The sequence below is a fragment of the Zingiber officinale genome, chromosome 7B, assembly GCF_018446385.1.
Source record: "Zingiber officinale cultivar Zhangliang chromosome 7B, Zo_v1.1, whole genome shotgun sequence".
Taxonomy (NCBI): Eukaryota; Viridiplantae; Streptophyta; class Magnoliopsida; order Zingiberales; family Zingiberaceae; genus Zingiber; species Zingiber officinale.
This window is the reverse complement of record NC_055999.1, coordinates 86,552,711-86,577,588: the sequence shown is the minus strand read 5'-3', so window position 1 is coordinate 86,577,588 and position 24,878 is coordinate 86,552,711. Positions and strand designations below refer to the sequence as shown.

General features: G+C 35.1%; 1 protein-coding gene across 2 annotated transcripts in view; it reads right to left on the bottom strand.

Moving 5' to 3' along the window:
- Positions 1 to 1,117: 1,117 nt before the first annotated feature.
- The window catches only part of LOC122006191 (serine/threonine protein phosphatase 2A 55 kDa regulatory subunit B beta isoform-like), a 31,473-nt gene continuing 7,712 nt past the window's right edge, over positions 1,118 to 24,878 (bottom strand). The window contains exons 5-14 of one of the 2 annotated variants that reach the window (XM_042561598.1): positions 21,400 to 21,603; positions 20,903 to 20,994; positions 20,240 to 20,358; positions 4,858 to 4,981; positions 4,608 to 4,731; positions 3,491 to 3,559; positions 3,299 to 3,390; positions 3,146 to 3,223; positions 1,820 to 1,887; positions 1,118 to 1,708 (exon numbers count right to left, since the gene is read on the bottom strand). In XM_042561598.1, coding sequence (XP_042417532.1) covers positions 1,572 to 1,708; positions 1,820 to 1,887; positions 3,146 to 3,223; positions 3,299 to 3,390; positions 3,491 to 3,559; positions 4,608 to 4,731; positions 4,858 to 4,981; positions 20,240 to 20,358; positions 20,903 to 20,994; positions 21,400 to 21,603 — 1,107 coding nt within the window. In that variant the 3' untranslated portion in view covers positions 1,118 to 1,571. The remainder of the gene's footprint in view (positions 1,709 to 1,819; positions 1,888 to 3,145; positions 3,224 to 3,298; positions 3,391 to 3,490; positions 3,560 to 4,607; positions 4,732 to 4,857; positions 4,982 to 20,239; positions 20,359 to 20,902; positions 20,995 to 21,399; positions 21,604 to 24,878) is intronic. The other variant, XM_042561599.1, reaches the window with a different exon arrangement.

Below are 24,878 nucleotides of genomic sequence, written 5' to 3'. Positions count from 1 at the left end.
AAAGAGACAAGGTTTCTCAATTATCCTCTCGTTATAAATTCATCCAAGTTAGTGGGGGAGGAGAGTGGGGAAAAACAAATAGATTGTTGAAATCAAAAAATTGACTTCTCTAGTATTCTTTCTGTTTTTTTTTTTTTTTGCCACAAAAAGAAAGAAATGAAAGAAATTAGCCTTCCACTTCGTATATCAACACAAGCATTCTCCTTCCATTTTTCAGCTTCCCTCTTCTTCTCCCAAACGATGACCTCGTTTATCATGTAAAATGGTGTGATGCTACAAGAGTGCTGAACTAATAGTTGCCTTTCACAACAAGCTCAATCGAAGAAGGAAAAAGTAAAAAAACAAAATGCTGAGAAGGTTTATATATGTGATAGGTAAAGATTGTAACGGATGTTCTTTCCTCACTGTCAATTTATCTTCACTTCTGCGTGGAAACAATTTGATAAGATTTTGACCTCGTACCTTTGCTCCACATTCTATTCCCTAATGAAGCCATCTAAGTTAGGAGTGAGCAAAAGATTTATTAAATCAAATTAATCAATTGAATTTAAAAGTTTGTTTTTATTTTTTAATAAAATATTAATTTTTTCAATTCAATTCAGTTTTCATAAATGGATTAAACTGATTAACTAAAACTGGTTTGATTTTTTTAAAATAAAATATCAATTTTTTCAATTCAATTCAGTTTTAAAATTCATAAATGAATTAAGGATGTCATTAATCAATTGATGACGTCATCAATTAATTTGATAACCAATCGAATTAACTGATCTTTATAAATTTCAGAGTGTTCAATTTTGAGCGTTCAGCTTATTCCTCCCCTCTGCCACTATAATTTTTCCCTCCATCAAATTAGACAACATAAAATAACTCAATTAAGGAGAACATAAATTATTCTGACGGCCAAAGTTTTAAATGACTGAATACTTCACACATTGAAAGATCAGCCATGTGGTAGATTTTGGCCTCTTGGGTATTGGAATCAAACAAATTTGCCCAAGATGATACAAGAACACTTTCTGAAAAGCAGGAAACACAAACCTTCCATGACCATAGAACCAATAGGGTATCTTGCATTTTCTCTGTTTGACTAGAACAAGATAAAGGTGGTAAAACATTGGATCAAAAAATGTCAATTTGTCAGAATGGAAGGTGAAGAACATTCATAAAAGGAACTATTGCATGCCCTGATCAGCTATGCCCTTTACAGTGTAATTGTAGAGTTAAGCGAATAACAACTCTGGAGACTAAAACTACCCACACCCATCCCTAGATTAGTCATAAGAGAGCTAATAGTTAACAGGGATTCTGATGCTCAACAAGGTAGATAGATGTGCAATCTCTACCCAAAATAAAAGAATATGAATACAGATTCCCCATACTTAGAGCCTGACAAAGTAAACAACAATTTAGTTGCCTTGTGGATTTCATAGTCTCTTGGTGCTCCCAAGTCAATATCGTGTGAGATTAATCCACTGCCCCTTGTTGGTTGCAGCTGAAAGGCCCCCCAGGCTTTCACAAGTAGCAACCCGAAATATAGGTGCCGCTGTAAGGTACTTTAAATAAAACCTTCAGGCATAGTACATGTACAAGCTGTTTGCAGCAGCACAAGCTATCAAGTTTTCCGTTGGGTGCCAAGCTAAATGAAGTGATTTGGTTGTGGAGTCAAATGTGTTTCCATTGGCATCAACATTTGGGTTTTCTGCTCCTGTGGAAAATGGATCCCAATGGGATGTTATAAATCAAAGGGTCTCTTTAAATGACATTAGAAACTACTTGGATGCCAAGCAACAGAAAACTAGATTTTTGCATGACTAACCTCGTCTCATGCCACGTGTGAAGCTACCAAGAGATCTGGAAGTTCTTGTAGGGTTTTGCACTTGTTTCCTATATATACGCAAATGCAAAGGTAAGCTAAACCATCAGAAGGAAGTTAGTAATGGCCAGGATAGGAGTAAGTCTTAAGAAATATGCATCAGTATTGATTGAAATGAGAGAGAATTTGCAGATCCCCTCTCCCCGGAAAAAAGTAGCCCTTTTTCTTTAAAAAACAAACAAAAAAAAATGCAGGCTTATGATACATAGGGCGAGGCAATAAGTCAGAGAAGCAGTAATGCCATAACCATAGATATCTGCTTTCAGAGATTCGAACAGCAACTTCTTAGATTCAGAAGCAGCAATATGTGACAGTAATGACATATCAAATAATATTAGTTGCAGATTGTAACAATAACTCACTAAGCACCACTTGGTGTACTAGATTAAATGTCTACAGCATGATTCAACGTCAAGAATGACTTTCTGCATGATCCATTACAACAGTTTGTTTGTGAAGTTAATAGCAGTTTTTGTTTAGCCTGATGCAGTCTGTAAAAAGGAAAAGGTAAAAGAGTCATTGGGCTAGAGGTTCAAACTAAAGTAGAAACTTGGTTGACCTTACTATAGGTTTCCTATAAAGGAAGGAAAAATTAGGTAAAGAAAAGGGTAGAAGAAGAAAATTCATAAAAAAAGGACTATAAAATATTTTCTATCACACTGTTGAAGGAGATGAGGGAGGAAAATCAAAATTTTAAAAATTTATTAATTAAAACCATTAATTAAAACCATTAATCAAAAATGAATTTGAAAATAAAAAATAATTTTATTTTGTAAAAGTTCAGATTTGAGGGCTATTGCATGCAAAAGTGAGTTTCCTCCTAAATCGGATAGAAGAAATAAAGGGAAAAAAAACTAGAAAAAGATTTTCCTTGCTGTTGCTTCCCTACCTCCTATCCACCAAAGGAAAGAGAAGAAAAAGTATCACTAGAGAAATTTTTGTCACCTTATTTCCTTCCTACATTCTTTCCATAAAAAACACATTATTAGATTTTTTTCCTGCCATTAATCTTTCTGGTCATTTTAAACATATTGACTTGTACACACTGTTTTAAGTAACTTTCTAAGGGATTAATGAATGAAATACTCCCATTCTCCATACTATTTTAGCTGAATGCATGTAAAAGTTTACTGACATTTAAAATCACTTGTTCTTTCCCTCAAAAGACCAATTCAAAAAAGATGACTAAAATGTGTATCAGAACCTCAATCATGATCGATTATGCATTTGATAAACGTAATAAGGATAATGAGAAGATTGAGATGTCACCTCATTGGATTTTTACTGGCTTCCAAAATTGTAGCTTCATCACTTCCAGGAACACAGCCAAATACACGAAAAAGATTACTGCAAATGAAGGATGCAACATTATTATTGAATCCTAGACAAATCAGTCATCAGAAGGACCAATTAGAGCAATACCTGTAAGAACCAGTTGCCACACGAAACCCATCTCCACTAAGACAACACTCAAATTTGTCAAAAATTGAGTCATTCTCATACAAATCACATAACTGCATGTCAATATATATAGTTGAAACAAAATTTCATCCATAAATATTACAATGCACATGATGCAATTATTCCTATGTGTATTTAAAAGAGACAATTCACCTTTGGCCTCAAGTACTCATGAACCTGAAAGGTAGCAACTGGAGTTGAATCCATATTTATATCCCAAAGCTGTAAGAAAACAAATTCAAGGAAAGAGACTTAAAAGGTTAGAGACACAAATGTTGTATCTCTATTATAGCATTTTACTTGAACCAAATATTAGAGATGGATAATTGAAATAACTGTACTAATCTAATAGATGGAATAGAGAACAAAAGATAAGCAACTATATATAAAGGAAAATAACCAGAAAATTAAATCTCTGGACATGTTACAATAGATAGAAATATTTAACTTAGTGCCTCTACTATTCTTCGCTGGGTCTTCTACTTATCATAATAGAGCAAAGGAACTGACAGTAGTTAGTCTTTTGATAGAAGGAACTTCAAGTTCCATAAAGGTTATTATATATTTGACAATGTATTACATCCTTTTTCACTTATGACTTATGGATGAATAATATCTTCATTACAAAATATTACCTTCACAAACATAGGGGAAAAGAATCATATAGTTGATCCCAATAATCAGGGATTTGATTATTTGATCATTAAAAAAAATCAATCTACACTTGTACTGACATCTTGACTTAACAGGGAGGAGAGTTTCTCTTTTATCCTTTATAAGATTTGTACACAGGAACTCTGCACTAGTGCTATGTCAAATTAGTTAGGATGATCAATTCTCTTATAGGCTTAAGAAATAAAAAAATGCATCCAATTTATTTGTAATATTCTCAGTGGACACCTTTTAAGTCATGATTGTCGTTGTTTATGTTTCTATGCAACCGTGGGTTTATCTCATTGCAACAGAAGATAAAGATTGGTGCTTCTTTTACAAGCACCACATTGATAAAGAAATTGTTCTGTTGTCCTTAGTAAAAATGGCTTAATCATGTTAAACATCAGCTACAGAAGAATATGTAATGTGGAGATTGTATACTTCAAGTTTCCTACTAGATGCCCCTCTCATGTATGATTTATCAATGCATTATGCTAATATAAAACTGGATAGACATGGTGCTCAACTAAGGCAATCTTTTAGAAATATTTTTCTTGCAGTAGAAGATTCCCCAGAAAAATGAAAAGTGAAGAAGCAGTGATCAGCATGGATGAACCTTAAGAGTCATGTAATCCCGAGATAAGATATGTCTTCCATCCTTGGCAAATTTGACATCTGAAATTGAGGCAATAATCTCAGTGAAAAAAGACCTTGAAGCAGGTGCCTCATGATTCTCAAACCTGTGTAGAAGAATGTCTCATCAGTTATATACAAAATGCATGAAACTTGAGAACAATCTTGACTCATGTTATCTTATTTTCTATCAAGAAATGTTAAACTTGAAAGGAGAGGTCATGCTTCCTTACAACTTAGAATGACTATCACATAGGGCCGATTGACGCAAGTCTATAAGACGAATTGATCCCTTTGAGCTACTATACGCCAGCATGTTACACTGGATCGGATGAAATTCAGCAGAAGTTATAACCTCTGAAATATAATATAAAGTAGTTATTTAAGGTCACAACATAATGGGGCATCGAACAAATAGAATATAAAAGAAGACAGAATAATGCAAGAAAGGCTGCTAGAACCTATAAATGTGAGAGCTGTCGAAAAGACCATAAGTTCACTGAAACATAAAAAAGGACAGTCCGGTGCACGAAACTCCCGCCATGCGAGGTCCCGGGAAAGGATTTATTGTATGCAGTCTTACCCTGCTTTTTATAAGAGGTTGTTTCCAGGATTCGAACTCATGACCTTTTGGTCACATGATCAGAGAAAAAAAAGATCAACAAACGTTGACACTAATGGGAAAATGGAGTAAAGAATTGTCAGACAAATTTATGAACTGACATGGCAATCAACTTGAATATTTAAAAAATGGTAAGAATTTTTCAGAACCATATACAGCCATCTTTATACTATTTAAAACATTCTAACAGCTATCAGATGACATTTTCAAAAGTGAATCATCTATGCAAGTAACCAGGTTATTAAAATCATAGTAGTAAAAAGCTACTTTTGTTCAAACTGGTGATCAGATAGATGAAGTGAAATGAGGTAACATCCTGCTCAAAATGAGATATTGAATTCCACCAACGAACAGAAACATTCGTGGCTGAGTCGATTGGACAGTCGACTGATCTAGGATCGATCTAGTGATGGAAATGACACAGCACAATGGACAAACAAAGGCACAATCCTCACCTAAAAGAGTAAACTCTCCTGCAGAAAAGAAAAGTGGAACTTCTATTACAAGACTCTAGACTCCTTTTATACGTTTAACTCAACATTATATATGGAAATAAATATTCTAAATAAGAAAATAAAATAATTTTAATAGGGGTTATAACTAAAATGACAAAACAATCCAAATCTTTGTAGCTTCCTTATTATCAAATAGACTTCAGTTTATTTTCTTTTATTGCTAAAACGTCACTCTAGAAATATCTTCAATTTATGTTTTTCAATTATAGTCTTTTTATGTTAATTTATTTCCTTCTTTGCATTATTAAAAAGCAATAAATTAGCATCAAAAGGTAATAATTGATCATAAATTGATGATAATTCCAGATTGGTGTTTCGGTAATAAAAGAAATAAATTGAAGAATATTCAAGAATAAAATGACTATAATAAATTAAAATTTTGATTTGTTTGTTATTTGGTAATTCATATTTTCTATTTGGTAACAAATAGACAATTAATCTCAATTAAAATTGGGATATTTTCTTATTTAAAATATTTATTCTCGAGTCAAATCTATAAAAGGAGTCCAAAGTCTTGAAATTTTTGAGGATCGTGTCTTCTTTCTCTATTGTGTTGCATCAATTGGTATAAGAGTTGAATCCTAAATTAAGTATTATACCTCCATCTCTGACTAACCTCCAACTCTCATGATTTCCTTCTCACTACTAACTGGATCCACTCAAGCTCAATTTGCCTCCACAGGTCTCCTCACGTTCACTACACAACAGTGATTTGCTTGAGTCAACCAGCATCTTCTCTTCCTCAGGCAGCATCAACAACCAACTTATTATTTATTTTTTTATTATTTAGAGTTTGAAGGGGAGCCTTGCGCATCAGTAAAGTTGTTATCATGTGATCTAATGGTCATGGGTTAGAGTCGTGAAAATAGCTTCTTGCAATACAAGATAAGGCTGTATCCAATAGACTCTTCCCCGGAATCCTATATTGGCGGGAGCTTCATGCACCAAGTTGCCCGTTATTTATCCTTTAAAAAAATGTTACTATAGAAATAGGTAAAAAAAAAAAGAGAGAGAAGGAAAAAAAAGAAGTTGAGAGTAAAAAACAAGGAGAGGTATGTAGTAGTAGTAGTAGTATAAAAGAAGAAAAAGCAGGAGACATTGCACAAATACAAAAGAAAAAGGGAGAGCATTAAAAAGCGAGAAATAGTTTTGCAAAAAAAAAAAAAAAGATAGTGCAGTAACTTCCACGTTGTTGTTTTTGCAACATCACCACCACGAGCATCAATGCCCTGCCGCCATGAAGACCTTCGTCGCCTCTGTTCTTGCCCTTTCACCTTACTACTCCACATGAGTTTCACCCTGTCATACAACTCATATCACCTATCCAATGTCATCTGCTATCTCCACCTAACGCCTCTTGCTTTGGCAAGATCATTAACAATTGCTTGCTTCCACCTTGATCATCAGTGCCATCAACTGAGTCGAGACATCATTGTTTTCACAAATGTCACACCATAATCTTTGTTTGGCTACTTCATTTCTGATCCACTAACCTTACCTTCGGCTTGTCAAAGCAAGTCTTGATCACATCCACCTCAGATCACACACCTCTGTCGAGCCTTGCCAACAGATGACTACTCATCGTGTTGCTAACTACTGCCACTAGGACTATGCTGTCAACACTTCACCATAAGCACCTCTTTCCAACATCAATCAGTAGCACAATTGCATTGTCATCTCTATGCCTTGCTTCGTTCTGCATCAAAATCATTGTTGCCTCCATCTTGATGCATTAATCTGTATGTTCCCTCTAAGGCATCACAAAAACTAACTAATCATGTCGCCTGTAACCATAGCTCTACCTGATCTAAAACAACATACATTGACACAACTAAGAGTCAATAGAATCACTAAACGATTTAATTGAGCTTTGAATTTCAGTCTATAAGAAAATGGCTATTATTTCTTTTAAATCCAATAAAGAGCGGATTGAGCAAACTTCATCCATTGCTCCAACTCAGAATTCAAGCAACTTCAATATCAGCGAAGCTTGCATCATCTGGATATAAATACATTTCCTCTTCCTAAAAAATGACTTTTGTTTATTTAGTTGGTAATTTTAAATTGCTCGCATTTAATTAATTTTTTTCACAATTTTATTTATATTATCACCTTATTTGTAAAAATAAAAAAATAACATCATTTAGTCACCAATTTAGTTTAGTTATCATTCATAAAAACTCATTTAGTTTAGTAACTATCCATTAAAAAAAGATTTCCTATTTAGTTTAGTCATCATCCATCAAATAAATTTTCATATTTAGTTTAGTCATCATCCATCAAAATCATCACTTTAATTATTCTCTTATGTTAACCATTTATTATATTTTTCAACATCATTTAAATTTTATCATATTATTTTATTTTATAATTATCATTATTAACTTGATAATAGAACTACTATAACCATAGAACTACTATAACTATTAAACATATACAAGATATAAATTATAGGAGCTAGAGATATCAACCACATTATATTTGTAGAAACTAATAGATAGAAAAAAATAGAATAGAGAATAAATCTTTTTTCATATTATTATTAAAGTCAATAGACTTATTTATACAAGTTGTCCAAACAATAATGGAAAGATTAAATATGACATATAATCGTAATAATTATAAGCATAGTAATATAATAGATTTGAAAATATTATTTTTACTATTTGATTCATGTCAATCTTGATTGTGATGTCAAATATAATAAATCTCAATTGATTGAAATCAATTAGAGATTATTTTCAATTATTGTCATGACCCCGACAACCTCAACGGGAGTCGTTCCACCGGTTATCCTTCCCTCGACATTTATTACATTCCTGTTTCTTAAGGGAATGGATCAGTCTGAGTTGTTGTAAGGCATTGATGGCTCGGGCGGCTGTCCTTTGTTCAATAGTGTGTAAATCTTCTGAGATTTGGTTGAATTCGTCAAGTAGGACTGGTTTCCCATGCCTTGTGTCAAGCTTGTACTAGTATTGCTCAGCGAAACTAAGAGGGTTTGCATCATCTTGTTCAATAGCTCCTGAGCATGAGGATGTGGCTGGCTCCTGACTTCTTTGATGGCTGGTGCCAATAAGGCTAGTTGGCCTAAATGCTGCTCCGACCATTCTGAAAATATTAACACAGAAATTAAACGAGATAAAGAGTCAGCTACCTGATTATTTTTCCCTTCTATATGCTCGAATTGTATTGTTGGTCCGGCCCCAGTAATATAATCCGTAAAAGAGATCCATCGTACTCTAGAAGGTTTATGATTTGCCGTCTTTCCGAAAAAACTAATAATTGCCTGGCAATCTGTTCTGATAAGAAGCTCAGTTTTATCCAAGAAATAGATTTTTAAGGCTTCCATGGTATTCATGACTGCATAGATCTCTGCATCAATTGTTGATTTGGGTGGATTAAATTTGCCGCTGGAATAAGCACATATTTTTTCTGAAGAAATGGGATCAAACTTTCTTTTCTTCCATTTGCAAATGCCTCCCCATCCGTCCATGCATCCGTCTACTTCTAAAATTATATAACACTCGGGTGGGAGTAGCTCAAGATCAGGCAACTGTTTTACTCTGGTCTTGATCTGATGAATTAGATCCCAATCCTGTTGGTTTAACCTCTTTTCTCCATTAGGGGATGTTTTAGCATATAAGGGCCCAAGTAATTTTCCCAGATTCGGGATATAATTTCTTGCATAATTTAATAGCCCTAGCCAAGATCTCATTCCCTTGGTTGTTTTCAGCTCATTATCATTAAAATCAGTGATTTTTGTAATCACATGGGGCTGAAGCTTGATTCTACAGTTTCCAATAATAGCTCCCAAAAATTCAATTTCAGGTACCGCAATTTTCATTTTTGTGGGACTCAGAATTAACCCATTCTTCTGGCATATACTTAACATCTTTTGGAGGTGCTGCTCATGGCTTTTCTCATCCGGAGAGAATACCAAAATGTCATCTATATATATTGCAATAAAATCTTCCGTTCCCTTAAAACATAAGTCCATTTTCTTTTGGAAAATTGCAGGTGTATTTTTGAGACCAAATGGCATAACCAGCCATTCATATAGGTCGTCGAGAACTAGTGGGAACAACTATTTTCTCAAGTATTAGCTGTGCAATCTTTTGCTGTTGAGAAATATAAACTGGGAGGTTAGTTCTATTAAATAAGAGAATTTGTACTTCACCTCGGTAGTCGGAGTCAATAACACCGACTCCTACTTCTACACCAGTTTTCCATGTCATGCCTGAACGAGATGCTAGCCTTCCATAATATCCATAGGGAATTTCAATTCTTAGTCCAGTATGAATTAAGCCTCGACCATATGGTTCGATGACTGTTGCATGGCTGGCTGATATATTTAGGCCAGCAGATCCTTCGGTTTGCCTTGTGGGCGTAACTGCATATGGAGAGATTTTGTTAACTAGAATATGAGGTTCTGTTGTTGAGGAATACCTTTCACTTGGCGTATCTTCTATTTGTTTTGGATTATTGTCTTCCTCATCACCCCAACCAGATGGAGGGGGGAGTTCTAAATCAAAAGGAATCTTCGGGATATCATAATTAACATAATAATCAAACTTTCCGCTTGGTTGCCCCAGAGTATCCCATCTTCCCGTTTTATATTTTGAATTCTGCTTTCCCTTATAGACCTCATTATTCTCTTCATAATATTCTTCTGACGTTCCATCATAGTTCATAAAGACTCCAGGTTGAGTTTCTATAAGAACCGCCAAAGTCTCATATACTTCTTCATCTTTATTATTGTAATTTGGCACTTCTGATGGCTGTGCAGCAGTATAATTGCTGAAACTTAATGAGATTTGTCCGTCCATCATTGTCTGGCTATTCACTTCTGCAGGTTGCATTGGTATAGAGATCTGGGTTGGATTTATGACCCAATTTAGTCCCTGCAGGTTTCTTGTGGAAAATCTTCTTCCAGGAAGAGCATTTACCCCATGAGAGGTCAAATAATCCACCACTCCCTGCACTTCATAAATAAACCCAACATTAGGTGTATTATAAAGTCTACCAACCATTCCCCTGGTGACTAGTAGGTTTGCTTCACTATTCTGCCAGGCCTCATATCCTCGTGCAAGGATAGAGATCTGAATATTGCTGTAAAAGTCTCCAATAGTCATCATGACTTCTGGAATAACATAAATCATCTGGCTTCCACGCGTGAGGTCAACTTCCATTGTTGCCAGAATAGCTTGGTCTCCTTGCCATCGGTTATCTCTGAAGACAGTTAGTGTCATTGTGCCTTCATATTGCCTATGCAGTATTTAAATTCGTACCTGAAGAACTCCCAGGTGGATGTACTGCATGCGGCTTCTTTGAAGCTGGGCAAAGCTTTCTTCTTGAATAAAATTTCTATCAACTTGGAGATTATCAGTCACCAATATTGCTTCTTCATATCTGTGCACATAAACTCTGTGATGTGTATCATCCCTTCTGGAGTGATATAGTACTTCTGCTGGTACTATAGCGGCCCGTTCTTGCATTGAAAGTTGTAACTGAACTTCTGGTTCCAGTTGTTGCTCAAGAGTATATCTTGATGGTGTTCCACCAGTGAGTTGACGTCCAATCCTTCTTGCTGCTTGTTGAGTGTTATAAAGACGTCGTTGATTTCTCCTTTAGCTTCTTATTTGATCTTCAAATAAAGGAGTTGTTGCTACTTGTTGTTCTGTTCTGGTGGTGGTGGTGGTGGTGGCCATACTCCCTTTAATTTTTCTTGTTCTTGTTTTAGGATTTTGTATGGATCTTTAAAAACTCTTAACTTTCTAGGCTTCTCTTTAGGTTTAGGGGGGCCAAGCGATAGGTTTTCAAATTTAGAAATTAGGTCTGGTGGTAAAGAAGGGGTATTTTGCTTTCGAAGGTCTTGCTGAATTTCCTTTAGGGTTTCAGCTATTTGGACAAGTAAATGGATCTGGGTATTGTTTTGTTTAATTATAGAAGTGATTCCAGGTGTTATGCCCTAATAATCACTTGGTTTAGCAAAACCAATGGATGGATTTTCTTTGGTATCAGAGTTTGTCATACTCTTGTTACTTAAGCCTGTTGGTATTATGCAACCTTGAGAAGCAAAAGGACAAATCCTAACTTAGTATAAACGGCAAGGAAGGCCTAAGAAGCTTGAACGTTGAGTTTGAGTACTAACTTGGTGAAACGTAGTTTATATCAGCGATTTGATCTTCTGTAGAGATGTAAGAAACCGAAAGTTGTCGAGTCGTCACACGCTAGTGAACAAAATGAAAATCAATTTCTATATACTTGGTACGAGCATGAAAAATATGATTGTCGCAAGATAAGTTGTACCAATATTATCACACCAGACTTTGGGCGTAACAATTGAAAAAAAAAAGTAATTCCAAAAGAAGAGATTATAGTCAAATAATTTCTGACGTCGCATTAGCTATAACTTTATATTCAACTTCAGTACTTGAGCGAGAGACTGTAGGTTGCTTCTTTAAAAGCTAAGAAACAAGACTTTGCCAAAGAAATATGGCATATATACTAGTACAACGTCTATCTTTGAGAGATCTAGCTTAATCTGCATCACTGTAGACAATCAACTCTCGTGAGGACTAACAATATAAAAGAAGACCAGGTAGAATAGTGTCTTTGAGATATCGAAGAATTCTCTTAACACATTCCCAATGATATTTAGTAAGAGCATGCATAAATTGACAGGCACAATTGATAGCGAAAGCAATATCAGGTCATGTAATGGTGACATACTATAGGACACCAACAATGCTTCGGTAGATATGGGGGGCAGCCATTGGAGAGGAGGATGGAGGTGCAGTGAAACCACCTTCAATGATTGGTGTGGATACAGGACATGCATCATCCATAATATATTTATTCTGAGAGAGAAGACAACCTTCAGAATGTGAAAGAAACTCAATGTCAAGAAAAAAACAAGCGTTGCCAAGATCCTGAATAGGAAACTCTTGATGAAGAAGATGGAGTAAAGTAGTAATGTCGTTTTGATCACTACCAGTTATTAAGATATCATCTACATAAATCAGAACAAATATTAAAAATTCCTCATTACATTTGTAAAATAGGGAAGAGTCGGTTTTTGAGCTAGAAAATCTCTAAGTATAAAGCCAAGTAGATAGACGATGAAATTATGCATGAGGTGATTGCCGAAGACTATATATAGATTTCTAAAGTTGACACACATGTGTTAGAAGTTGCGGGTGGATGAATCCGTGGTTGCTTCATAATAACAGTTTCTTCAAGGTGCCCATAAAGGAAAGTATTAGAAACATCTAATTGTCGTATCGACCAATTGGAGCTAACAGCTATAAACAGTAACAATCTGATAGTCATAATTTTGACGACTAGACTAAAAGTATCATTGAAGTCAATACCTGGTTGTTGATTAAAGCCTTTAGCAACAAGGCGAGCTTTATAACGTTCAATAGATCCATATACGCGATAATTAATTCGGTAAACCCATTTAGAGCCCACAATATCATAGATAGAATGAGGAACTAAGCTCCAGGTTGCATTGCGAAGAATAGCATCAAACTTTGTAGTCATCGCAGCACGCCAATTTGGATCTTTAACTGCAAGCTAGTAGGTTCAACAAAATTTGAAGAAACAATAAGAGCACGTGGAAAAGGATAACGAGTGGAAACTGATTAACATCGTGCATAAATATCACTTAGAAGAAGCATTCGCCGAGGAGTATCATCATCAGAACTACTCGGAGATGAGTGGTCAGACAGATGGGACTCAGAACTAGAGAGTGGATCACCACTAGTCGCTGAATCTATAAGAATTTGTGGAGATAGAGCAAGACCCAAGATACCATCCCCCCTTGTACTTTCAATATATTCTGATGAAGCAATCTGTGGGGATTCTAGCATATTACTCGGTGATTAGAAAAGTGCCTTGATTATCTGAGGAGGATCTGAGATACCAACTGCAAACGGAAACAGAGATTCATCAAAAGTAACATGTCGAGAAATATATATCCGCTCGATCAAAATATGGAGGCAACGGTACCCATAATGCAAATTACTATAACTAAGGAAAACACATTGTTGAGAGCGAGGGTTTAACATGTGTTTAGAGTAAGGTCGTAGACAAGGATAACATGCGCAACTAAAGATATGGAAGAAAGAGCAATCTAGAGGACGATTATAAAATCTTTCCAAGGGACACTAGTTTTGAAGTAGTGAAGTGGGTAAATGATTAATAAAGTAGACTGCAGTTTTGACGACATCATCCAAAATTTAAGTGAAATTGAGGCATGATTAAGAAGAGTTACGGCAATTTCAATCACATGACGATATTTTCTCTCGGCGGATCCATTTTGTCCAGGAGTATGGGACAGGAGACTTGATGGAGGATGTCAGAAGAAGTAAGATGACGATGAAGCGCTTGATACTCTTCTCCCCAATCAAAATGAAGGGAGAGTATTTTACAATCAAAATAATGCTCAACATACTTTTGAAAATGATAAAAAAATATCGAAGAGATCAGATTTTCTTTTCAAATGAAAAATCTAAGTGAACTTGCTAAAATTATTAATAAAAATAACATAATAATAAAGAAAACCTTAATTAGAAATAATAGGAGCAGGACCCCATACATCAGAGTGAATAATTTCCAAAAGAAAACTAGAGTTGCGAGTAGAGAATACAAAAGGTAGTTTATGATATTTTGCATTCATACAAGCTTCACATAGATGAGATGATGATGCTAAAGAAATTAGTAAACTAAAATGATTAATAATATCCTGAACAAGACATAGAGATGGATGACCAAGACGTGCATGCCAAAAGAATTTGTCTGTGCATTCTCCAACAAAGGTTTTGAGAGAGGTGGGTTGAAGATGATAAAGACCGTATCCCCTTGGAGTATAATAGGTTCTGTCGTGAGATCCTTCACAAGACAATGATTACGATGAAATTCAAAAAACACATTATTATCAAGCAGGATCTTTCACAAGACAATAATTAGGATGAAATTCAAAAAACATATTATTATCACGAGCAAATTGACGCACAGAAAGTAAATTTTTAGTGATAAAAGAAATATAAAAAGTGTTGTGTATGCGAAAAGTACGACCAGAATGAAAGGATGGGTTTCCAATGTGAGCAATTTGCAAACCTGAGACATTGTCTATTTGTACCATGTCGGGTCTATGATAAGACGAATCTTCTGTAAGAATATTATATTCCAACGTAACATGATAAATTGCTCCAGAATCCGAATGTCATCCTGGGATTTCAGGAACTGATGACGTTGCATTAGAAGGGATGGAGAGTGAGAATACTCCAGAATGAGATGATTGAGTACTAGATTACCAAGATGAGGGAGGGGGTCGATTTGATGATACAAGTCCTCCTCGAAAATTTGAATCATATCTTTTATAACAATTTTGAGCATGATAACCATAATTAAAGCAAATCTGACAACGTCCTCTACCTCGACCAAGACCCTGGCTCCGGCCTCCAAAACCTCCAATTTGATTTTAATGACCATGTTGGGGAGGAGGCTGATTATGTTGATCAGGTTATGGAGCTTTGCTAATCATATGTGCCGATAAAGACAGAGAATCTAACATTCTTTAAGATTGTATTTGTAAAAATCTTTCCTGAAAGAATAACATACCATGAAGAATTTCTAATAACACTTAATCCATGCGAGTCGTCACACTGGAACAAAGTTATCATATTGAGGACCTAAACCTGCAAGAACATGCATTAATAATTCTGGATCAGAGACCAGATGTCCAATTGTCGCTAGGTTGTTGGTGACTGATTGTATATAGTCATTGATAAAGGTATCTCCTTGTTGCACAGACTATAATGGTAAACAAAGTTGGAGAACTCGCATTTGAGAGTGGGATGCAAAAGAATAATCAAGAACTTCCCAAACCTAACGCGAGGTGTTAAGCCCAACGAGCATGGGAAGTATAGACTCAGTAATTGATGAGATTAACCAAGTCAAGGCTAATTAATCCTTCTTAAACCAAATAGTATAGGATGAATCATCTTTACGAGGTGGGGATGAAGTCCCATCAACATGACCAAGTAAATCATAAACACAAAGTAAAGGAAGAAATTGTAATTTCCATAGTAAATAATTATCATGGTTAAGTTTAACGGAAAAAAAGGAACCATAAGAATAGGGAAAGAGGTATTTTGTGATGGCAAAGGAATCTCTCAGCAGAATCGAAAGAAGACATTTTTTTTCTTTTTTTTCTCTTTGTTTTTTTTTCTTTCTCGTTTTTTTCCTCTATTTTTTTCCTTTCTCATTTTAATTGTTTTTTCTCTCTTGAACAAAACGAATGTAAAAAAAAACAAAACAGACAAAAAAATAAAACAAAACGAACAAATAACAACTCTGCCTTGCTATGATTAACGTTGTTGAAGCTGTTGTCGTCGACACAAAAAGTTATTAATGAAAGATGAAGAAAAGCTGTTGTTGTAATCGTCGAAGTTGCCGAGGTTGCTGCACTATAGCTGATGATATCAAATCAACGTGTAGAAACTTCTGTAGCCGCTTAACAAAAATTTGAAAGAGGAAAATTGGGAGGAAGAGAACATGGCTCTGATACCATGTAGAAACTAATAGATAGAGAAAATAAATAGAATAGAGAATAAATCTTTTTCATATTATTACTAAAGTCAATAGGCTTATTTATACAAGTTGTCCAAACAATAATAGAAAGATTAAATATGACATACAATCGTAATAATTATAAGCATAGTAATATAATAGATTTGGAAATATTATTTTTGTTATTTGATTTATGTTGATCTTGATTGTGATGTCAAATATAATAAATCTCAATTAATTGAAATCAATTAGAGATTATTTTCCATTATTGTCATTAATAATGATCTTAATGACTCATGATTATTCTGCATACCCGGCTAAATTTATGGACAACTTACATGTCATCTCATGTTTAGAGAAGAATTTAATTATTTTTTAAAAAAAATAGTAGTTGTCCACATGTTAGGAAAGATGCTCCTATTTTATGGAAGCATGGACCCTAATATATTTATTTATTGGTTGACAATATTAAAAATCATTTTGACTAATATAATTTAACCTCCATTAAACAACTACAATTTGTCAAACTTACACTTAGTGCACCCACTAAAAATTATTAGCAACGTGTCTAGAGGATTAGAGGCCAAGATGAACAAGAACTCATCACACATTGACATAGAATGACAAGACAATTTAAGAAAACATGTCTCACTAGACTTTAAGAGAGGATTATGTAACATAAAATTTGGCAAGATCGTCCAATAGCCAATGACGAAGCTCTCCTCTTGACTGTGCTTGGCCATTTACCAATTTGATATTGGAATTTGGGGCCCTTTCCAGAAAGAAAAGACAGACAGACTCTGGTTGTGGAAGTTAATCATTTTCCTAAGTGGGTACAAGTAAACGTGGTCAAACATATCCCAGAAATATATATAAATTTCTTATCGAAAGACATACCAACCTGCTGCGGGCTACTCAGAATTCTAGTTAATTGATAATAGGAATCAACTTTTAAGTGTCAAGTTGTCAAGTACAAGAAATCTTGCTCAAAGTTCAAACCATGGCAATCAATTGCAGTTCACCTCTATAGTGCATCCCCAGACTATCAGTTTAATAGAGGTCACCATAGGATATTGTTAGTTTTTTTTCTCTTGATAATAAGGGAATACGACTTTCTAATTCAGATTTGTCTTTTATGGTCCACAGGCTCACCTCTTTCCTCCTGATAGGTAAGGAAATTCTTAATTCAGGTTTCCCTTTTATGCCCATTAGGAGAAAGAAGACTAAGAGGTTGGGTGGTAAAGCAAATGCCTTACCCATCCTATATTCGGCATGAAGTAAATAAGACTTTAACACAGTACCCAGTCCTTATCTTCCCAAGCTTGGCCTCAACTATAATTGAAGGTTTGGGTAAAGCTCTTCCCAATTGAATTCCTCCTCTTCAGACTTGATCATATGGAAACATGAATATGAATATGAATATGAATATGAATGGGTCATGATCGTTCCATCAAAAGAAAGAACCTCGACCACAACAAGTGGAAGTTTGGTCAACTAAACTTAATTCAGCTGAGGTAAGGTTCAAGGCAAGACAAAGGGTAACTCAAACCAGGATTTCAATAAATCAATCATGGCAAAGGCACTGTAAAGTCACATAGGTTAACTTAAAGTTCTCAGGGTTGCACATGCAAATAATTCTCAGTTTAGAGTAGAACTAATAAGAGCAGGCATATATTACCAATGTGATTTACCAGTCAGTTACCAAACAAGAAAGAAGTGAAAATTGTCAGAAATTTTCCCTGTTACAAACCTTCTGTTACTCGCCTTCATAGAAGATGGTTCTTGGAGTTTAAGAGTCCAATGGAAACATTCTAATTATTCTATCCAAACATTCACACTATAAATAATTGTCTCTAGCATATTTGTATTATTCCACAACTCAGAAAGGGTACAAGTGCTATCATCCTCCATCAAAAAAGCATTGTGTCAGCAGACATTACTTAATGAACAAACATCCTACTTCACCATACCTTATCTTCAAGGGGAGAATTCCATACTAAAAGAAAAGGATGGGGATTTCTTGCTCCTGTCATCACTTCCAATGTTTAAGAGTTATCTTTTCTATTTTAAGTGAGCTCCGAAAGGGAATTGTGTTAAAGTTCTTGAGTTGAGATGAGGTGATCAGTGGTTGGAGAAAAAATTTCATACTATTTTGTGTGTGTGTGTGTGTGTGTTTTTACCTCTTTTTTTTACACACAAATCAGAAAGATTATATATATATATAGGGGAGTTGATATGATGTGGCGTCGTCCGCGACCCTCACAGGTCAGGGCATTCGAAAGTCATCGGGGGAGGCTCGCCCCCTCAGTGGCGTAGACGGCGCCGCCACTGATATAGGGGGTTGCACCAAATCAACCCCCTATATTTTCTTTTAATAAAACCCTCCCTATATATATATGGGATAGCAAGTGATCCAAGAAAGAGAGAGAGGACAGACAAAATAAGGAAATCATAATAGAAAATATAGACAAAACAGAGTAGAAGGACTAGAGTAGAGGAACATAAGATTAAGAGCACATGAAGATAAAGAGAGGATACTATTTAGGAATAACATATACAATATGAAAGAATTAACTTCTTTTATGTAAGGGAAAAATAACGAGAGAAGGAACCAAGCTAGGTATCGAAATACGAATGATTAGTGGATGATGGCCGTGTTAAGGATAATGGTGAATTAAAGAATAACTAGTATTAAGACCTAAACCCTAATACCATGTTGAAATTGAAAATTATATTAACTGAAAACTTGTCTAATAAATGGGATACCAACTCCTTTTTATAAAATTATATCACAACTTATTCTCATAAAATAGCAAACTTTTTTAATAAAAATACTAAAAACTCTATCCGACATTTTAAGACTTTAGTACAGCCTTATCTAAAAAACTAAAAAAAAAAAATTATGGAAACTAGCTATGCTATCATTGCGCATAATTTATGGAAATCATGCTTCCTCACAAAAATTAATAAACAAAGGTACTCAAAGTGGAGAAACAAAAGTAATTATGAACAGAGATTGCCTGAGCTAGAGGGAACGCAGGCAACTGATTTCCATAGTAGTAAATGAGTAAAATGTAACTTGTCTCTATTTACAAAGGGAGGTTGTTGCTAAAAAAAGGGAGAGAGAGAATAAGTGGATGAGTATCCTAAGATTTAAAATCTCAATGCATGCTAGAGTTTCAAGTTTTAACCAGAATGAAACGATTTTGGTAACTCACCATGTTGATCCGGTTTCTATATTTATTTATTTTTAGATACATGTATAGATCAATTAAAGGATCATTTGCATTAATATTTGACAGTAATATGTTACAAATTGTTCCAACGGTTAAGGTTAAGATAGCATGCATATCTCCAAGATGGATCATAGGTTTATTTTTTTGGTGTCATTTGTCTATTAACACATTATTAGAACATCAGAAAATTAATAATAATATTTTGAAGAGAAAAAAAAATCCTTTCAAACAAGGGGACAAAACCTTACTAGTTTAAACTCCAAATCACACTATTAATTTTGATATCAAAATGTAAATTTAACTTTCAATATATTAAAAACTGATACAAATTTTGGTATACTTACATGGGTTATAGGTATTATTAATACACCAACAGACAATTTTCCTTGGGAACTTTGGATGGGTTGTTAAGTAAAAGAAGGAAAAGAGAATCAGCATCATTCTAAATGACAAAACTACATAATCAGCAGAAAAATCCTTAGATAAGAACAAAGACAGGCTATGCAGAATAGGCAACACCGAGCATGCTAAAGTGCTAACAGCATTCTCTAGGAGATAGTTCAGTCAAGCAAGGAAAAATTGTTTTTTTAACATGGTAAAGCATGGGTACTTTCAAGTTCCAACTATACTGTTAAAACAAGACCCACATGAATAGACTAAATACCAGTCAAATCTTCCATATTTGTTGGTTTCACATCAACAATATTAAAGCTCTGGGTGCTAATTTCCAAATTCCATAAATTGATTCGAAGATCATCCGCTGATATAAATGTCTCACCATCACTGTGGAGCAAAATAGTCCATAAGTTCAGAAAAAAAATAATATCAAAACTAACATAGACAATAGGCAATAACAATAAAGCCTAATCTGACCAAGAACCTCAAGCATCAGGATGCATATGTGGTAAAATTGTAAATAAGTAGAAGTGCACATAACAACCATAAGCAGAGAACAATGATGGCGAGGTCAAATCTTCTGTCCAGCCTTTGTGATGCATTACGTGGATTTTATCCTACTAATGAGTCTAGAGTTAAGTGGTAAGTTTAGCAATATCATGATTGATCTCTTTTATTTATGTTAATTAATTTTTTGTCGCCCTACTGCTACTTACACTTCTTTGACATAACACTCAATTTATCTAATTATGAGTTCCAAAAATGGAGCTTATGCCAGTATACCAATTGTGACAATGCACACATGAAATGACATATATGAAATATTAAAGATAAAGATATATTAGGTTGCAACATATATTGAAATTACAATATAAAGCACAAAAGGAACAGCAAAAATAACCAGGACACTAAGAGCTGGAGATGGATAAACCTGTTATTTGAAATGGAGTTTATGTGGTAATCATGAGCATGAGCGTATATCCTTCCACATCTAGCAACAAGGCTCTTCTCTTGGCTAGTTACCTATAAATAAGAAATAAGCATTTGCAGGGCATGAGTTAACCCCATCAAATACAGCAACTCATTCAATTTGCCTGGCTTCAAAATTGCACCAGTGAAATAAGATCATCATAAAACAGACCACAATGAATAAACAGCAATATCAAAGAATGTAACATATGTATGTGTTTACCTAGATACGAACTACATAGATACATATACATACATACAAGTATGTATGTATGTATATACCTACATGCCTGAGTACATGCATACATTCACATATACATATATACCTACATACCTACAAGTACCTAAACACATGTACATAATATTGTATCCAAAGAGATACTTATTGAGGGAACATCTATTTTATATATTATAATTCTGATCCATGTGAAAAGATATAATCAATGTCTTTAGTACAACTACCACTGGTAAACGTAGTGATGGAAATCCTCCTGGAGGGAAGGACAAATCATTGCTCAAATAGTTAAAATTGCTTCTAGCACATCCATTAGAAAGACCCAATCTAGGACCACTTGTGGTTGAGGTACCATTGCAACCATTTCCCACAATCATGGAAGCATCTAAATTCATCTCAGAAACTTGTTTCACCTTCTTTTCTTGTACCTGTTGGAATTCAACCCAAAAAACAACATAAGGTACCAGCCTAAGGTGAAACTTCTGTATTGGTAATTGTTGAAAAAAAAAACACATATAACCTAAATTAACAATTTTGAAGAATAGGAATGAGAAATTAAGGAAGCACCAATAACAAGAGATTATGAGTAAGCATTTAAAATAATTCGTTTCATCTTCCTGCCATGAACTCCATAAGCTATACGAATGACAAAGAACTCTGATCAAAACTATAGTAAAATATTTACCATAACATAACAACATATGAAAATTTATCATATGCAAGTAACAAAAGTCCCACACATGATTTACTAATGATATACATGGTGCAATGATGCTCCTAAGTAGTCAAATCCGATCAAGTTGTTTTGATGTATTTGGCAAAGTGTTAAATTTATCAAGTGTATAGAAGTTTGGCAAAGTGAATATGGAGCTTGGAAAAGTCATAATTCAACATGGTCAAGTTATGATGCTTGAAGTTAGCTTGAAGTTAGGTGGTCTGTGTTTGATGGTCAGAAATCCATAATAAAGTGGACTTAGAGGTGAGTAGAGAAGGACGGCTTGATGTATCCAAGGAACTAGAAACTTTTGGTAAGGTGGACTCTAAAATAAGGGCATAGAGTAGTTAAAGACTTGTAAGTTATCAAGGTTGTGAGAGATTAAGAGTGATTATAATCTTAAGATTCTCATTTTTGGGCTACATCATCAGAGATGGTTTGTATGACTAGATAGGGGGTTAGACTACCTAGTAGCTTGTAGGAAAGTCATCAGTTCAACCAATACCGAGATTTCACTTAGGCTTCCGAGGGTGTAGGTTGAGTGAAGGATTTCTGAGCAAATTAAATCGATTGGAGTTGAGCCTTAATCAATTGGGCAATTTAGTCAACTCCTGAGTTAACTAAATGTTGGGGTTAGGAGAACAAAATAATTTTGTTTGAGCTATGGCTGCCTAGAACTAGATTTGATTGTGACATGATGATTCCATTTACAAGGGAATAGTTGCATGCTCATTGACTACAATTGCCCAAGTAATCAACTGGGTTATTTCTAGTTGAGTGTGTTAATACCTCGAGATGGTTTTGATGTGATCAACCAAGTCAAGTTAAGGTTTGCGTTATTTGATGCCTTGCGTCTGAGTGTGCAGGGCTTAGAAACGCAAGAAATCGAGCGGAAGACGCGGCGGACGAGAAGGATAGCACAGGAAACGAGTTGAAGGGCTCGGTGCATTCGAGGGATGAGAAGCTGCGGAAGAGGACGCGCGCGGCGTTTCCGAGGGATGACAAGTCGGAGTAGAAGCCTGTTCGAAGAGAAGGAAGATCAACTAAGGAGTTGATCTACCTTAGGGAAGGCACCTTCAAAGGCTTGGAAGGCGCCTTCCATAAACAGTGTTGCAGGAGCCTTCCAGCCTGTTGAAGGCGCCTTCGGATGACCGTTGGCCGAAGATAAGGTTTTATCTTCGGTGATAAAACTTGGTTGACTGAAGGTGCCTTGAACCCAATGAAAGGCGCCTTCAAGTTTCTGATAGAATTTTCCAAGGGCTACAAAAAAAACCCCTGGAGCTAGGAAATAGACAACAACTTGAGTATTAACTTTCCTAGTCATTTATGAGCTATCAACATGTGTAAAAGGCTTCTCCGCCTTCAACGAATGAATTCTTTAGTGAACTTTTCAAACGATTAACAACCACCTATGTTATAACTAAGTAAAACTCTAGCATTTTACCTACTCTTTTAAGTTGTTATTTCTTTTATGTTAATTATTTTTGCTTAATTTAATTGTGCTAATCTAATCAAGTCAAAGATCGAGAAAGGATTGAATTTTATTGTGTAGGCAATTCATCCCCTCTTACCCGCGGCAGCGGTCCCAACAAGTGGTATCAGAGCAAGGTTGCTTCAGAAGAATTAACCGTCGACCAAAGCACAGAAGACGATGGCGGTAACAAGTATCCACCCGCCTAAGTTCGAGGAAGACTTCGCCCACTCGAAGAAGAAAATGGAGTTATACTTCAAAATAGATTTCGATATTTTTCTAATTTTGAAAATGGTTTTGTAGTAGTACCGAACGACAACTAATGGCGATCTAAAGAAAGAGGACAACTGGACAAAGAAGGAACAAGCAGAAAAGCAGAATTCTATCTGCACTACCACGACAAGAGGTCAACAGGATCGGAGTCTACAAGTCTGCAAAAGATATTTGGGAAAAATTCCTGAAGTTTCACAAAAGATCCTCCGAAGTCAAGCTCACAAGAAGAGATCTACTTCGGAACCAACTGACAAATCTTCGATTGAATGAAGGTGAAACAATCCCTTAACTGCAAACTAAAGGAGCTAATTACCAAACTCACGAATCTCAAAGAAAAGTAATCAACCCAGATTCGCTAAGGTATGCGTTTAATGTTTTTCCAAGAACATCAGAATGATCAACCTCAGTAGATGCATACTATATCTCTAGGGACTTAGAGGTAAGTAATTAATTTCTACCTTTGAAATTCATGAATCTAGATGTGCAGAACAGGAGCCGAATCAAAACATTGCCTTAAAGGCAAAAATAGACACCAAATTCAGAAACTTCCATCGATGAAAATGAAGTAGCACTAATGGTAAGAAACCTTAGTAAATTTCTTAAAACTAACAAATTTCACAAATCGTAGACAAAGAAACACCTTCGAAGTAAAAGAAAGGTTCGATACTACAACTGCCAAGAAGAAAGGCACATTAAGGACGACTGCCCTAAACTAAAAAGGAAGGAAAAATAAAAAGACAAAAAATCAAGACGAACGAAACATAAGAACTTAAAAGCTACGTGGGATGAATCATCGTCCTCCAAATCTGAGATCGAGGCCTATGCCGGACTGGCACTAGTGGTGAATCATCATAGGGATGAAAAAAGTACATTAGAGATTAGCATCGACGAAGGGGGAGCATCGTTAGAAAAAAAACATCGACGAAGGGGGAGCGTCATCAGAAGAAAGCATCGATGAAGAAGCATCAGAGCACGAGGTAAGTGAGGTACGTGCTTTATCTTCTGAACAATCATACCAGATTATTAAAATGCTTACTCGAAATATGGTTAAATTAGAAAAAGAAAATGCAAAGTTAAAGTTAACAATAGCAAATGCATGCAGACCGGAAGATTTTGATAATTTGAAAATTAAAAATAAAAAGCTAAAAGAACAATTAGAAAAATTAAACAAGGATGACGCATGCTCACATGTTCAACAAGATAGAAATTATCAAGAACTAAATTGATATTTTAAATATCATATA